Here is a 16,379-nt window from a genome sequence, read left to right as displayed (position 1 = left end):
GTACATTATCTCATTCATCCCTCACCACAGCTCTGGGAAGGAGGGATGATCTCCAGATTATAGATGCACACCCAGAAGCAAAGTAGCTTGCCCGAGGAGACAGAGCTGATAAGCGGTGAAGTCTAGGACTCGGAAGTTTATATCTCCCTGCCTCCCATGGGTGTGGGAAGCTGAGCTCAGAAGGAACTTCTCTGTAGTTCTCTGGGGGCTGCATGATCCCTGGCCTGGGAGGTCCCCACATGTTGACTTCGGTGTGCTTGGAGCTCCTCAAAGGCAGGGCTTGGCGGGGCTCTTGTTTGGGTCACCAGGATAGGCCCAGCTCAGAGGTTAGCACAGCATCAGTGCTCAGGAAACTCTGGTGGACTTGAACCCTGACGGGGGTGTGTGTGTGTGTGTGTGTGTGTGTGTGTGTGTGTGTGTATGTGTGTGTGATGACGCTGATCTGGGAGGCTTGGGGAGGGGTGTGACTACTACTTGGAGTAGGGAGGGCTTGGATAAGAGAGGGCCCACCTGCCGCACAGATCCCAACTTCTTCTCAGGCTCCCCTGGGGAGTAATTTCTCCCTACCCCAGGGGCCTGAATCATTACATCTGAGGCCCCTCTAGGGTGGCGCAGGCGGTGGGGGCCTGGAGTCACTGGCCCTGGCTGTGGCCGAGAGTGGGCACGGTCCTGCTACTGAGGCCCCTAGGGCTGGAGTGGGCAGGTTGAGGCAGAAAGGTTGTGCTGTGACCAGGGGTGCCCATAATGTAAAGCGGGCCTCAACATAAGGAGTCTTCTCCTCTTTCCTCTGCTGCCCTCCCCACCCAGAATTGGGGTGTGCCAACGCACACTCAGGAGTCGCTCAGGGTTCCCAAGTCTGGCCCCATAGCCTCATCTCCCCCATCCCCCACCTGGTCTTGGGCTTGCCTCCCAAAGGGCCCTGGGGGCATGTCGGCAGCAGAATCTGAGGCTGGTTCTGGGGTTGGTGGTGGTGATTTTAGGTGGGAACGTCGAGATGTGGCCGAACTTTCCCAGGCCTAGTAACCTGCGAATGAAGAGTAAAGTCCTGGCTATCCCGATGGCTGCTGCCTTCCAAGCTTGAGCCAGCTTTTGGCCAGGAACGAATTAAGTAAGCAAGTAGGTGAGAAGGGGCTGAACATGTGGCAAGTCAGTATGGTACAGGCTTTGCAATTGGTATAGGCTTTGGCGACAGATAAGCCTGGGGGAACGTCCTGCTTCTACCACCGATTAGCCCAGTGACCTCCGCAGAGCTACTCCTCTTCCCTGAGCCTTATCTTCCCTCTTATGTGAAATGGGGGGAGTGGAACTTAGCTCAAGGGACTCTGAGAGGAAACCCATCTAACACGGTTCTTGGCACGGACTCGGCACTCAGTAAGCAGCAGGCTTCTTTCCATACTCAGGTGCCATGCACACACTTCAAGGGATCCTAGTCCCCAAGCTGGACTATTGGTGTGCCCTTGTTCTCATCTCTCCTTGTTCACACCCCAATAAGGGGTCCAGCTGTCGGCTGAGAGCCCGGACATAGCTCCTCCTGGTCCCTGTCCACCCAGATCCCTCTCACCCTCCAGGCCCTGTCCCTAAAAGGAGGAGGGTCCTAGCTTCTCCTTTCTTATTCCGCCCCCCAAATCCAGGTCCACTCTACAGCCAAAGAGATCATCATAGTGAGAAACTCCTACTTGAGTGCGATAAGGACACGAACCTGTGCAAATGGTAGAGCCCTTTGGGAATGTTGCTCACCTAATTGTCTCCATCAAGACGCGGCGAGACTATATCCCAAAGCCAACCCCAAACCCAGATCTTCCTCCTAGTGCTTTCCCTTACCCCCACCCCCATACTGGGCCGCGGTTCTTGCCAAGGCCACCACGCCAGTCCCAAGTCTCGTGTTCAAGTCAAGCGCTAGGTTTCTGTGGGCCAGGCTCCTGGGTGGGAGCTTCCAGTTTGTCCGGGGCTCCCGCAGTGCTACGGAAGACCAGTAGGGGGAGACATTAGTACGTGGGTATGCCTGTTGGGGTCCGACCAGGAGAGCGGGCCGGACCGGGAGGGTCTGAGCTATGGGATGGAGCCAAAGTTATAAGCAAGGAAGCGAGGAGGGGCGGGGAGAATGGGCCCGGGCTGGGAGACAAAGACCCAGATGGCGAGGCCGGGAGGGGCTAGAGTCTGGCGTCTTGGGGCCAGAACGCCCGCTTTTGCTTTTTCAAAAGGCGTCCGCCTGCGCCTTTTCCTCTTTGCCCTCGAGGTGTGTTTCTTTATCGAGGTGCCCTCTCATTCCCGCTGGCCTATTCTGGGGCCTTGCCTGCCCCTTCAGACAGGACAAGACTCTAAGTTTGGGCTCCCGGGTCCCACAAGGCTCTCCCCCGAAGCTGAGAATCCGAAGGCCTGGTCCCCAGGGGCAAAGAACGCACCTCCCATCCACCTCCATCCCGTACTTGACCTCTCTGAGTCTCCATCACCTACCGCTATCCGTATGTTTAGGACTCCAGGTCCATGTGCAAGCAGACACTGCACTGCGAGGTAAGAAGGAGGAAGGCCCACCAGAGCCCTACGTGAGATGGGACGGGGAGCAAAGCGGCTACTTTTGCCACAGAGCAGGACTTCGGGGCTCCTGTGTAAAGAGAATGGAAGCACTTTCCCGGGGTACTTGTGACAGGGCCTGTCTGGCCCCGGTCAGTGGGCCAGAGTGTTGACTAGGCGCGCGGGAGGAGAGCAGGCCGACAGACCTAGAGGAGCGCCAACTTCCCACGGGCTGAGCGCTCTGGGAACGGGACTAAACCGGACCCACCCCTAACCGCACGAGCCGCACTCTCAGATTGGTGCCATCGCGAGCACGGCGTCCTTAAGAGCTCCCAGAAGCCCCGCCCCCTTCCTGTTCTGGGGGCGTGGCACGGGACAAGGACCCCGAGACGGAGCTTACTATTGGCTAAGAGGAGTAGGGTTGGCCTTGCGTTCGCCTGAGCAGGGGAGTAGACAGCTCAGCGGCGGCGGAGGGAGTCTATGCGCGCTGGACAGCAGTGGGTGGTGTGCGAGGCTCGCACTGGCCGCAGACCTTCGGGCGCAATCGCGGGGGAGCTAGGACTCGGCGACGGGGCTGCGGGGCTACCGGGCCGAGGCTCCAGAAGCGCAAACTGATGGGACTAGCTCGCTCGGCAGCGTCTTCCCGCTCTTCTGAGTACACTGAACGGGGCCCCCGCTGAAGTAGAAGCTGTCGGGGGGCGCGCAGCCCAGAGTCCCAGTGTGGCCTGGAGGAACGGAGACCGTGCCAGGGCGACCCAACCGGGAGCCCCCGGACTGAGCTCGCGTTGGGGGGAGACTCCCACTTCTTCCGAGGGGCGTCGATCCCGGGACGGCCGAGGCGTCGGGGCGGCCGCCGAGTCCTCAGTGGGGAGACCCAGTCAGGGAGAGGGCGCGCAGTCCCGAACAGTCTCGGGGGGCCAAGCGGAATCGGGCCGGATCACCCGGGGGCGCAGAGCCCCCGTCGCGCCTCGTGCGGCGGAGAGACCAGGGGAGCGAGTCCTCGGAGGCCGCGGCCCATGCCCGGGTGGGGGACGGCTGCCCAGTGAGTCCTCCTGGCCCGCCGGGCGGAGAAGAGCGACACCGAAGCCGGCGGGAGGGGAGCACTTCAAGGCCGGCGACTGCGGAGGATGGGCGCCTGAGCGGTTCAGAGCGCAGCGCAGCACGGGAAGGCGAGGCCAGTTTGCTGAGGAGGCGCCAGGGGATCCCAAGTGCAGCCTGCTCCCGGGAAGATGGCCCGGCCTGGGCAGCGTTGGCTCGGCAAGTGGCTTGTGGCGATGGTCGTATTGGCACTGTGCCGGCTCGCCACGCCGCTGGCCAAGAACCTGGAGCCCGTGTCCTGGAGCTCCCTCAACCCCAAGTGAGTAACTTATTGGCTCTGGTCCCTGGGGGTGGGAGGCACTCCTGCAGGGTGAGGCCACGCGCCCCCGAGTGCGTGCGGGGAGGTGTTTCGAGGAGGAGCGGCGCCCCATTTTGTCTCTGGCGTTTTCGAGTGTGTTTTCCTGCGGGCGGGCGGGCGGGGCAGGGTGCGGCGGGGTGGGGTGGGGGGCACTCGGCTGGGTTGTGACCCCTTGGCTTCTCCGCCCTCTCCTCCTCACGTCCCGGATCAAGTCGGGATGGTCGCGCCTGGCGGAGCTGGGAGTCCGGGCGCTCGAGGGCGCACCCGAGAGCTGGGTGGGGGAGAGAACGCATTCCCCTGTGGGGCCCCTGGGAACGTGGCGGTTTTCTCCGAGAGCCGCTCGCCGCTCGAGGGGCGAGCTTGACCTGGGCGGGGGACGAGGCCGGAACACAGGTTTCTCGTTTGTTCAGCTGGGAAGGGACCACGACTCGGGACTCCGCGCTTCGGGCGGGGGGCAGCGCCTGTATCCCCATTCGGGCTTCTCCTATTTCCATTTCTCTTTCTTCCCTCTTTGCCTCCCCAGCTTTTCGCTTTGCCGTCTCTTCTGGCCCCTCTTTTCTCCCTGCCGGGGCCGTGGAAGGGCGGGCGCCGCTCCCAGGCTCACAAAGGCGGCCGGTGGAGAGGGGCGGAGTGGGAGAGGGATTTGTTGGGGAAGGGGGGGTTCGATCCGGCGCCCGTCGGGGGTCCAATGGAGCCGGCGGCAGAGCTTCGAGGGTCAGCCCAGGCAGAGAGTGGCGTCCGAGCTGGCGAGGGAGGTGGGTTGGGGTCGAAGGATTCCTGCCCAGGCGGGTCCCAGTGCCCCCCCCCACCCTCTGTCCCTCAGATTGGGGAGCTATCTATGCTTTGCTTTTCCCAAGGGGTTGGGGATGTAGCTACGTAGAGGAGATCCTTTCTTTTCTTCCTCCTCCTTTCCCTTCACAATCCCCCCCCACCCCCAAACAACACGCACACCTTTTAGGGCGGTGGCTCAGTGGTTTCTGGGAGGCTGTTAGTGAAGAGTCGCTGGGGCTGTGTAGTGACCTCTGGACCTTTTACTCTTTTGGCATTCGGGACTGGGGTTGGAATCCAGGGTCAAGATTGCTCTTCCTGTTTTGTGGAGGTCCTGGCAATATGCAGATACCCCTACTTAGTGGGAAACTGGGGGGCTTTGGCCTGCCCTCTGTGCTCTCTGATTTTTTGTATCTGGAATCTCTTTCTCTCCACTCTCCTGGGCTCCCCGGCTTACTTCCCGGGCTCCTGCCTGTCTTGGTCTCTTAGGTTCCAGGGACAGTGCATCTCTCAGCCCTGGAGTGGGGAGAAGGCACCTTCTCTAGTTCTATTCTCCTTGGGTTAAGGTAGGGTCTTATGTACTGATTTGTGGGATGGCGTAAAACAAGGTCAGTGTAGAGGGTTCCGGAAAGGGAACAAGGTACAAGGAAAGGGATTGACGAGAATTTCTCCCCCACCCAGAAGCTAAACTGGGTGCAGCGCTCTCCTAACAGCAGGGAATCAAGATAGTCTGGGGGCCCTGAGCTGCTTAGCTCAAGGGGAAAGGTTGTGAAGAGCCCAGTTCCTCCCCTCCACCCCCTGCTTACAGGGGAGGTGGAGGCTGGAAATGCTCTCTCTTGAGCCAGGATAGCTGAAATCCGCCTGGGGTAGCCCATTATAGGGGCTCATGGGAGTGACCTAATTGCTCTCTCGGGTCTCTAACCAGAGATAGCAGGCAGCTCCACAGCTGGAAAGGAGCCCTCCTGCAGAGTTGGGGGGGGGCTGGGAGAAACAAGATCTCTCTGAGCTTCTCCCTTTTTGTGTTTTGAGCCTTTAGTGCTCTGGACCAGTTTACAGGTTTTTGAGTTCTACCCACCCCACCATCCACTTCAGGCTGAGGGGGCAGGCATCCGGCACGGGGGGCGGGGGAGGACTCAGCAGGACTCAGTAGCACCCGCACGAATTCTGCCCTGTAATTGAGCAGATCCTGAGAATGGTGGGGGACTGATCCTGGTGCCCCTGCACACCGCCCCCCACCCCAGTTCCATCCCCGCCCAAGGGTCTGTGTGTGTTGGTGCATGGGGGGTGGGCAGGAGGACAGGAGGGAGGCCCTGCCCTCAGCTCTGCTAGAGCTCTGGGGGCTGCCTCTACCACCGCGCCCAACCCTCAGGCTGCCCCAGCCTTTCAAATAAACAGTGTCTCTCTGTCTCTCTCCCTCTCTGCCTCCTGCCCGAGTTCTCCCTCTCGGGTCTGTGTCGGTTCGCCCTCTCACACCCTCTGTGAGCTGCACTCACCTCCCCTCTCCAGCTAGGCTCGCCTGCTCTCCCTCTTTCTCACACTCCCTCTCACTCTTAGTCACTCTCTGCCTCTTTTTCTCAAGTCCTTTTGTTTCTCGCACATGCCCGTGCTCTCCCTCACAGGCTCATTTTCTCTTCCCTCCCCTCTTCCTCCCTGCTTTTGGTGTCTTTCCTCAACCTTGTCAGGAACCGGCACCCCCCCCCCCCCCGGTCAAATCTCCCAGTGCCCATAAACCTTGCTTAATTGCTTCCTTCTTGGGGAAAAAAAAAATCAAAATAAAGAAGTGGTGGGGCTGGGGGTATGTTTCCAGGTTCCAGGGTGCGTGCGGCCCTAGCCCTGACTGGAAGAGGAGAGCAGGAAGGGCCAACTTAAGACTTCCAGGCTCTTTTCCGAATTGGTGCAGGGGGTCTTTCAGCGTGGAAGTCCCTGGGTGGCGAGAGCTTCTGCCTCTCCTTCGCCCCTCTCGTCAGATTTGCCTGATGAGCACGGGGTGGGGAAGCAGGTTCAGTCCCACTCCAGGATGGGAGCAACCAGAGTGTATGCATGTGCTTGGGTGGGTTGGGGGCTGTGATGGAAGGTCCCAGAGCGGCCCCCTCCCCCAGCCTCTTCCCCAGAGAGCTTGGGGCAGCCGGCAGGCCTCACACTTGAGTCCTCAGCCAAGTCCAGCTGCTGCAGTTCAGTCTCTCAGTCCCATTCTGACCCCTTCCTGCCCCCCACTCAGGTTCCCCCACCTCCAGGGAGTGGGAATGTGCCTGAGATCACATTACACCTTCCCTATAAGGGGGTGGGGGTGGGGGGTTCGGCTTGGTGTCCAGGACCCTTGACTCCATCCAGCATGGGTGGGGGCAGCTGCAGACCCCAACCCAGGCTTGCCCGCTACAATCCGAAATGTTGGTCCCAGCCCCCTCACAGCTGTTCCAGCTCACAGTCCTGGGGAGGCCAGCTCAGGGGGCCCCTTTCCGGGGCGGCTGGGGACCTGACCTCTTCTACTCTGTGGCTGATTGGCCACAGGTGGGGGCTTGAGAGTGATGGGAACCCAGCGGCTCCTAAAGTTTCCCATTCCCCTCCCTCCCCACCCCCACTCCAGGCAGCCGGGGCCCCGGGGCAAGAAGGGCCTGTGAGGCTGGGGTGGGGGCTAACTGGAGGGTTCCCTGTTTCCCCTCAGGTTCTCCACTGCCTCATCAGCTCAGGTGGATGGGGATGGGCAGGCCCTGGATACCACTGTTTTCTGGGGTTGGGAGTGTGGGAGGGGTGGGCCAGCCGGGAGGCTGCTTGTTGCCAAGAGAACACCAGGTTTGGGGGAGGGTCCACTCTGTGATTATTAGGGGAGCTGAGGTGGGGGGATGCTCACCAGCCACATCCTGGGCTCCTGGCCCTGGGCACCATAGCGGCCCCTCCTGTGTGTGTTCTCGCAGTGGTCATTTCGGGGCGTGGGGATGCCTGCAGCCAGGCGTGGAAGCTCCTGAAGCTTCTTACTTCTAAATGGTACTGTGATTGGCAGGCTACCTTAACGATCAGGCGGCACCTTGCTACTTACAAAGCATCCTCATCTGTAAGTCCATTGCTGGTTCCCAACAGCCCCAGGGAGTAGGAATTGCACCCATTTCCAGATGAGAAGGCCTGTGCCTGGAAGAGGGAAATGACTTGTCTAGACTCAGCTCACAGGGGGTAGAGCTTGCGTGTGCCATTCTTTCCATGCCATCCTGCTACCTTGGAATCTAGGAGAGATAGGAATTTAAGGTGGGGTTTGGAAAAAGGTGCCGGCTCCCTGCCCCTGGGTTCCCCTCTTACCTCACAGGTGTGCGTGCATCTGTCCTTGTGACTCAGGGCCTGCCTGCGTGGGATGAGCAGTGCCCTGGCTTCCTTGTTCAATTTTGCCAGGTCTGCCTGCTTGGGTGACCTGAACTAGAGGCAGTCAGCTCACTGCCTGGCACTCTCCCTCCCGAGCTCTGAACAGCACCTTTGGTTCCTCTCTAGGCCAGGAACCTCACTTCCTCTCAGGGATCCCACAGAAAGCAGACAACAAGAAAAGGGGTGTTAGGCCCCCCAGTGGACCCAAGTATGAGCCTGGTGGGGCAGAGGGGAGGGCAGAGTTCAGTGTAGGTGGGCAGGGTGACTTCCTCTGGGACTCTTCTGGCTTCCCTGTCTCCGACAGTGCTGTGTGTGTGTGTGTGTGTGTGTGTGCCAGGACCCAGCTGCTGTTCCTGCCCACCCACGCCTGGGCGGGCACTGCTGGGACACGCCAGGCCTGCTCCTGCCGCCTCGGGGGCTGGGTGGAGCTGGGCGAATGAAAGAGGAGCCTTTAATTTGGGGGCTCCCCGCCCTTGCTGGGATGAGAGCAGACTTGAGCTCTGGCTTGGGGTCTGTCCTCCACTCGTCCTGCCACTCCGTGGGTGCAGGCGCAGTGCCGCCAGGGTCCCCGAGTCAAGGCCATGGCTGGAGTCTTCTGCCAAGCTTGGCCCGGCACGGCCTGGGACCGGGCTGTCCCTTCAGCCGCTCTTTGACCACAGGTTCCCAGAGCCTCTGGGAAGGGCGAGAGGGAAGCAAGTGTGGGCACCTTTCTGGGCATGACCCCTACAGCTGCAAGCTGGCCCCCCTGCAGATTGTAGGTGTTTGGGTGGAGAGGGGCTCAGCTGGACGCCAGAAGCAGGCGGGCAGTTGGCCTCTGACTGGGCTACTGCCCCAGACCTTTCAGGCTTCTTGTGTCCCGGGATTCTTACTAGCAGTCCTGGCGGCACTTCTCGACTCAGTAGAAAGGCTGAGGGAGAGACTTGGGCTAGGGTGGAAGGGAAGAGGCAGGCCATAAGAAGGAGCTGGAATGCTCCGGCTGCCTCCCGCAAGTCCCTTTACTCCCTGGGGTGGCTCACTGGGGTCCTGGGGCTATCAGAGGCTAAGGAGGGAAGGCCTCAGGGGTTACCATGGCGACCTGCTTCAGGCTTCCTGCTGGGCCTTGTCAATCCCCTTATTTTCCAGAAAAGGGCTTTGTCTGGGGGTGGCCCCAGGCAAGAAAGCTTGGCTTCATAATGGGGGAGTAGTAGTTTTTGAAAAGTGGGGGATAAAGAGTTTAACTTGGGGACAATCTCTTCCTCCTCCTCTCTTGCCCCTACTCCTAACCTGACATGTGTGAGGGGAGACCTGCAGGGTCCCCCCTGTATAGTACGACCGGTGTTGCACCTGGCTTCAGGCCTCGCTCTCACTGGCTACACACCTGCCCCTTCTGTCCCCTTGCCACTTTCCTGGGCTTCTTGTAGGCCAAGAAGCAGTTCTGCTGATGTTGGAGAAGATGCTGAGGAGGCACCATTATGGGGGATCAGGGTCAGGGGAGGCAGGTCTCCTCAGGCTCCTCTCCCTTCTGCACTTTAGGGGAAGGTGAGTTTCCCTCTGCCAGCTGCTATGCAAATGAACTGATGAATATTTATGAAGTCGTCGCCGAGGTTGAAGAGAGGCTGAGGGGTGTTAGGGGCAATAGTCCTCTTTTCTTCCCCCTCCTCCATCCACTGTGTAGACATCTGTTTTCTGGATGTCTCTGGATTCAAGGTAGAGCCCCCAGTAGCTGGAAGCCCTGTGTTTCAGTTCCGGAGCTCCAGAGCCTGAGCGGCCGTAGATGTGCTCAGAACAGCCAAGCCTCCCCCGTGAGGAAGCCCGGGCCGAGTGGTTCGAGGGGTGAGCTGGCCTGTGCCCCTTCGCATGCCCTCTGTGTACCCTGCCGTCCCCTCCAGGGAGGGTCTCGTTGAAGTGCAGCTGTGCAAGGATTCAGCCAAGGCTTCTTAGACCCCTAGGGGTTAACGTCCTGGGTGAGGGTAGCCTCCTCCAGTTGGCTTTGAGCACCTCTCTTCCATAGGAAATGTTCCTCTGATCCCTCCCTCCCTCACATGAGGGGCCTGGACTCAGTGGGTCTCGAAGGTTCCTCTGGCTCTAAGAAGTTACAAGTCATCTAATCCTGCTGTCTGGGTGGACCCAGTGTGAGGCTGGGGAAGTGAAAACTGCCTTGGGAATCCTGGGGGCATGGGGTGAGGGTGTTCGCTCTCAAATGTTTGTAGGGGCCTTCATCCCATGGCCCTCTGGAGTGCGGTAAAGCTAGGTACTAAGGGAAAGACCCTCTTGTGGTTTTTACCCTGCTGTACAGCAAGATGGCAGGTCTCAGCTTGTTGAAGCCTCATTTAACATGGAGGGAGGGCTGCCTTTCTTCATCTACTTGGTCTAGACTCACCTCCTGGGGTATCATTTGCCTCCCTCGAGTGAGGGCCCTGAGCTCCTCGTACCTTGTGGTCCCCAGTGCGCAACGGGCCCCGTACCTTGTGGTCCCCAGTGCGCAACGGGCCCCCGGGAAGTGGAGCCATGTTCTTCTGCTGTCAGCTCTGTTCTCCAGAAGCACTGCTTTCAACCCTTCATTGTCCTTGCTAGAAGGTCTGTCCCCAGTGGGACGAAAGCCACCCTGCTTGTTGTGACCCTTGAGGCCTTTCAGTCCGGCCCCAGCTGAGCTTTTCCACCTCTTCTTCTGCTTCTCTCTACCAGTTGTGGGGCCAGTCACTGGCCTGGGGTTTGTGTTCCAGCCACTCCTGTCCACTGTTGCTCTGTGTTAACTTCTTATCCGCCGCCCCCCAGGACTCACTTTCATTCTGCTCCTTCTGAGGAACCATCTCCTGTCAGATGAATTCTCTCCTTCCTCTCACGGCCTCCAGCCCTTGCGGCTTGAACCACCGTCCTCCCACATAACCTACAGATAGCCTGGTACTGTCTGTTGCTAAAGCACGGACCATTTTTACTTTTCTGACCCATAGCAGACAGTAAAATCCTCGAGGATGGGGCCATAGCTTCTCTTCCTAGCCAGCCACCCCCCTGCCCCCGCCAAAAACCCCCAAGACTGTCCTCGTAGGTACTTGCTGTTAGTGTCTTGCCTCTTTGGCAGACTAGACTGTTTCTAAGCGAGAGTCGAACATGGGGAGTGCCTACTACGCGCTAGGCACTCTGCATGCGCCATTGCACCCTGTCCCCAATCCCGGGGGCGCCGGGCTCTTACCACTGCCTGTTTGTAAGTGAGGAAACTGAGACTCAGGGAGATCAGGCAGCTCATCCAAGGTCGCGGAGCTAGGAAGGGCCGTGTCTATCTGGTTCCGAAGTCTGTCTGCTTTCTCCTTCCTCCGTGCTATTGCCTTGCTCCTGGCTCCGGCCTGCGCAGGCTCAGAAATGGCCAAGATAGCAGCACTGTTTTACTGTGTGCCTAGGTAAGGACAGAGTGATATGAATAGATGGGCTTGGGCAGCTGCCCTCCCTCTGCTATTCCCTGTGTCTGGCCTTCAAGATTAGAAGATGAACCTGGCTCAGAAGGCATTTGCCTGTCTCCCTCAGGATCTGGAACAGAGGCAGATGTGGAGGTGGGAGGATTAGAACACAGATGTGTGAGGTTCCTGGGGCCCTGTCTTACATGATCTGTTGTCCGTGTTTGGGCCCCTTCTCCCCTCCCTCTGCTCTTTTTAGGACTGAGACTGGTCAAGTTTAGGGACTCAGGTTCTCACGTTATGGGGGTTGGATGGGTCCCCCCTCTAAGACACTGTGCTGTGGGTGTGGGGAGTGGGGAGAGCCGTGTGGAGTCGCAGCTGGCCAGAGACTGTGTCCATTACCCCTTGGTTCCAGGCGATGCCTATTCCTATCTCCCCATCCTGCCCAAGATTAGCAAGGATGGGAGAGAAGGCTTGGGTCCCAGACAGGTTGAGCTCCCCCAGTTGTAGCCCGGGAGCCACAGGGGTGGCGGCTAAGGCATGTGTGGGCTTGGTGTGTGTGTGTGTGCGCTTGTGTGTGTGCACGCGCACCATGTATTTGGGTGCATGTGTGCACACACACACACGCATGTGTGCTGGGGAGATGGCAGCAGTGGCTCTGAAGGAATGTGAGTGTGATCGGGGTGGGAGGAGAACAGGGCTGCCACCTCCAGGCAGCCCAAGCCTGACACCATTGGCCACGTCAGCCCGCCTGCGGAAATGCCACATTAGGACAATGGGCTCCCCCAGCTAGGCAGTGCCCCACCCTGCCGAGCAGTCAAAGCCTGGCAGCGTTGCCCATGGGCCACCCCTTCCACGCCCTGCTGGCAGTGTGATCGGCTCTCCTCAGCGCCAGCCTGAGGATGGAGGAAGGACAGAATGCCTGTCCTTGCCATCGCCCCCCAGTAGGCTCAGCCTGTGGCCCTCATCGTGTGCGCCCCTGATCCGGGGGATGGCCCGGGACGCCCGCCCCCGAGGCTGACCGTGTCTTCCCTCCTGGGCAGGTTCCTGCGTGGGAAGGGCCTGGTGATCTACCCGAAGATCGGCGACAAGCTGGACATCATCTGCCCCCGAGCGGAAGCAGGGCGGCCCTACGAGTACTACAAGCTATACCTGGTGCGGCCTGAGCAGGCGGCCGCTTGCAGCACTGTGCTGGACCCCAATGTGCTGGTCACCTGCAATCGGCCGGAGCACGAGATCCGCTTCACCATCAAGTTCCAGGAGTTCAGCCCCAACTACATGGGCCTGGAGTTTAAGAAGCACCATGATTACTACATTACCTGTGAGTCTCTTCCCATCGTAGGGCTCTCTCTTATCTGGTAGCAGCAGGAGCTTCTAAGTAGTACGCTGAGACCGCACACGGCCTGTCCTGATCCGGTCCCCTCTGAAGACTGGCATGCTCTCCTTCCAGCCTGGCCTTGGATTTCTGGCCCTAACGTTCACCAAGGGGCTGGCTGCCCGCTCACCTTGGCTCTAGGAGTTGGGTGGGAGGAGACTCCAATTCGCGGCACCCTCTCTCATTTTCTTGGCCTACCTCGGGTCTAATCTCGGGAATGGCAGAGTTGGCAGAACCTTTTGGCCTCAGCTGGCTGTCGGGCCTTTCTCTTCGTGGGAAACTGGCCCCAAGAGGTGAAGGAACTTCCAGCCCCATGTCACTCGGGGAGCTGGGAATAGCACTGGGACTGCAGCCCAGTTTACCTGACTGGCTTCCTTCCAGTCTGTATAGGAGCCTCCCCCATGATTCCACTTCTAATTGTTTGGCCTCTGAGCAACATCGCCCAGAGAGAAGATACCTCAGTGTCCACTGAGAAAGAAGGGCTAAGGCCCGGTCATGATAGGGGAGCAGCCCCCTTGGGGGATGCGCTAGTTTCCGACGTGGGCTGGGCCGGGCCGGCTACTCTTCCCAGCACGAGGGAGCCGAGCGGAAAGGTTCGCAGGTAGGCGGGAGCTGCTTGTCGCCCCCTCGCCCCAGCTCCCAGTTCTGTTCCTACGGGCTAAGACAGCACTAGGATTTCTAGGTAGTGTGGGCAGACCTCTCTCTCCCCCTGATTTCTCTGGCCTCTTGCTATACAGCTACATCCAATGGGAGCCTGGAGGGCCTGGAAAACCGGGAGGGAGGCGTGTGCCGCACACGCACCATGAAGATCGTCATGAAGGTTGGGCAAGGTGAGTGCCCGGTGTGAGGGCTCCCCAGTTGAGCCTTTGCAACAGATGTCCCCGGCTGGGTATGGCTGCGTTTGGGAGTAGGGGAGGGGCAAGAGGGTCAGAGTATCTGGGGTCTGACTTACAGGTCACTGTTGGCTCGTGCTAGATGACTGAGGCACCTATGCTCGTGGGGTCCCCCGCTCACCTGTCCTCTCCCCGCCCCCAGACCCCAATGCTGTGACGCCTGAGCAGCTGACCACCAGCCGGCCCAGCAAGGAGGCAGACAACACTATCAAGATGGCCACGCAGGCCCCCAGCGGCCGGGGCTCCCTGGGTGACTCCGACGGCAAGCATGGTGAGTGGTATAGGTGTCTCCCGAAGGGCAGAAGCCATTGCCCCGCTGCCTTTTCAGGCCCTTGTCTCTGAAGGGCGGCGGCACGGGGCCCAGCCTGAAGCGGGCAGCGTGTCCCTGGGACCCGTGGCCGACCTCGTCTCCCTCCCTCCCCCGTCCTCAGAGACTGTGAACCAGGAAGAGAAAAGTGGCCCAGGGGCAAGCGGAGGTGGCAGTGGGGACCCCGACAGCTTCTTCAACTCCAAGGTGGCGTTGTTCGCGGCTGTCGGCGCTGGCTGCGTCATCTTCCTGCTCATCATCATCTTCCTGACAGTTCTGCTACTCAAGCTGCGCAAGCGGCACCGGAAGCACACCCAGCAGCGGGCGCCCGCCCTCTCGCTCAGTACCCTGGCCAGTCCCAAGGGGGGCAGTGGCACGGCGGGCACCGAGCCCAGCGACATCATCATCCCCTTACGGACTACAGAGAACAACTACTGCCCCCACTATGAGAAGGTGAGTGGGGACTACGGGCACCCCGTCTACATCGTCCAGGAGATGCCGCCCCAGAGCCCAGCGAACATCTACTACAAGGTCTGAGGGCCCAGCGCGGCCTCGGGCCCCCGAGGGACAGTCGGCCAGGACTGCACCTCTCCTTTCTCCCCCACGCTCCCTCCCCTGACCAGCTGTGCCCACCTTTGTATTTAGTTTTGTAGTTTCTTGGCTTTTATAATCCCCCTTTTGCCCTGCCCCCTGGGCTTCGGAGGGGGTGCTTGTGCCCCCAGCCCCCATGCTCTTGTGCCTTCCCCCTCTGGCCAGGCCTCTGGGCTCTGCAGGGGCGCCCCTTCTTGGAGGGCAGGGTTGGACGCTGATGGACAGCAGGCAGGAAGATGCTCCCCTGGCCCTGCCCCCCCTCCCCCCTCCCCCCCCTTCCCAGGACTGTTTGTCCGCTATCATCACTGTTTTTAATGTTTTTGTGTTCATTTTTTAGCTGTCAACTCATTTTCATCTGTTTTTTAAAGAAAAATGGAAAAATGTAAAAGGCAGCCCCTCCTTCGGCTTTCTGAGCCTGGCCTAGCCCGGTTTAAGGGAACTGGGGCAGGATGTGGCCAGCCAGGAAGCATAGGATGGCATTTCTTTTATAAACGCCTTGGTATTTGGGGGAGGGGTGGCAGGCCAGAGCTGTTCTTGCCCAGGAGGGAAGACGGGAGGGCCGTTGGGCAAAGTGTCTCGCCCTGCCCTCCTGACCCTCCTTCTACAAAGCTGATCTTGGCAATGGGGTAGTGGCTGCCACCCTTCCACCAAACAAACAGAAAAAAAAAAAAAATCTCTTCCTTGTGGGATTCTTGGGCATCTCCTGCCTCCCTCACTCTCACGGTAATTAACGTCTTAATTGGCTGTTGCCTGGGGAACAGGAGAGCTGCTGCAGGCAGATGACCTCATGGGGGTGGAGGGAGGTGAGGTGCCCAGGTGGCTATTTGCCCTGCAGAGCTGGGAGTTTCCCCTCCCCCTCCCCGCCCTGTTCTCTCCTCACCTTTGGCATCCTTTGGCCTGGTGGGGAAACGGAGGCCCAGGGCAGAGACCTAAGCGGGTATAAGGCCAGGCGGCCTGCTCCTTTTCTGGGCTCTAGCACAGGTGGGTGCCCCCTCAACCCAGCTTCCGCTGGCCCCTCCAGTCTTGGGCCGGGGCCTGGAAAGAGGAAGAGGCTGCCCAGGGCTGGGCCAGCACGCCGTGCACTTTGACCCCGGCTCCTTGCCAGCACGGCTGCGTACAGACGGCCACTTGAGTGCGCTTTGCAGGCGCTCCCAGAGTGGCCATGGAAGGAGCTGGGCCTTTATGCCCCCCACCTCCACACTGGCTCCTGGCCCGCTGCCCACCCCAGTGCCAGGTGGGAGAGGGAGCCAAACAGCCAGCCCCTTCCAGGTGGCAGTCGGAAGGGTTTTTTGTTTTTGTTTCTGTTGCCATTTGTGTAAATACTAGTCTTTTTTGGAAGAAATAATGTAAAGATGTTTTGTATAAACTCTGAATTATTTTCTTGTTGCTTTTTTCTTAGAAAAAAAAATGAGAACTAAAAAAAAAAAAATTAACCACATGGAGAAATGGGTGTAAAATGGTGTCATGATGTTGGGGAATGAGGTGTGAGTATGTGAGTGTGTGCATGTGTGTGTGTGTGAGAGAGAGAGAGATTTCCTGTGCCCAAATCACTGAAGATCTGGGCAAGTATGGGAAGAGGATGGCTTTCCTAGTGGAGCAAGATGTTTCTGGGTGTTCTATGCCTGTCCTCTTCTCTCCCCCCGCCCCCAAGTGCCTCTGCTCTCTTGTTCTGCTGGAGCCTGCGACCCTTTCTCCCTGTCCATCCTGTCACCTCAGTGGCACAGGCCATGAGCATCTGCCCAGTCTGCCATCAGGCTCTGCTAGAGAGAGTTGATGGGGGAGGGGGTGTTCCCATGGGGCCCTGGGTGTGTCCGTCAGCACT

At 59.4% G+C, this 16,379-nt stretch overlaps 1 protein-coding gene across 1 annotated transcript; it reads left to right on the top strand.

The window, feature by feature from the left end:
• The first annotated feature begins 2,954 nt into the window (after positions 1 to 2,954).
• On the top strand, positions 2,955 to 15,935 carry EFNB1 (ephrin B1). Its single transcript, XM_036122932.2, has 5 exons — positions 2,955 to 3,868; positions 12,435 to 12,712; positions 13,504 to 13,596; positions 13,802 to 13,930; positions 14,091 to 15,935. Exons 1-5 carry the CDS (start codon positions 3,741 to 3,743, stop codon positions 14,501 to 14,503), a joined length of 1,041 nt encoding a protein of 346 aa, XP_035978825.1. The 5' UTR covers positions 2,955 to 3,740; the 3' UTR covers positions 14,504 to 15,935.
• Positions 15,936 to 16,379: the final 444 nt, after the last annotated feature.

The sequence above is a fragment of the Halichoerus grypus genome, chromosome X (genome assembly GCF_964656455.1).
Source record: "Halichoerus grypus chromosome X, mHalGry1.hap1.1, whole genome shotgun sequence".
Lineage (NCBI taxonomy): Eukaryota > Metazoa > Chordata > Mammalia > Carnivora > Phocidae > Halichoerus > Halichoerus grypus.
The sequence above is the reverse complement of the archived record's forward strand: the minus strand, read 5'-3'. Positions and strand labels throughout refer to the sequence as shown.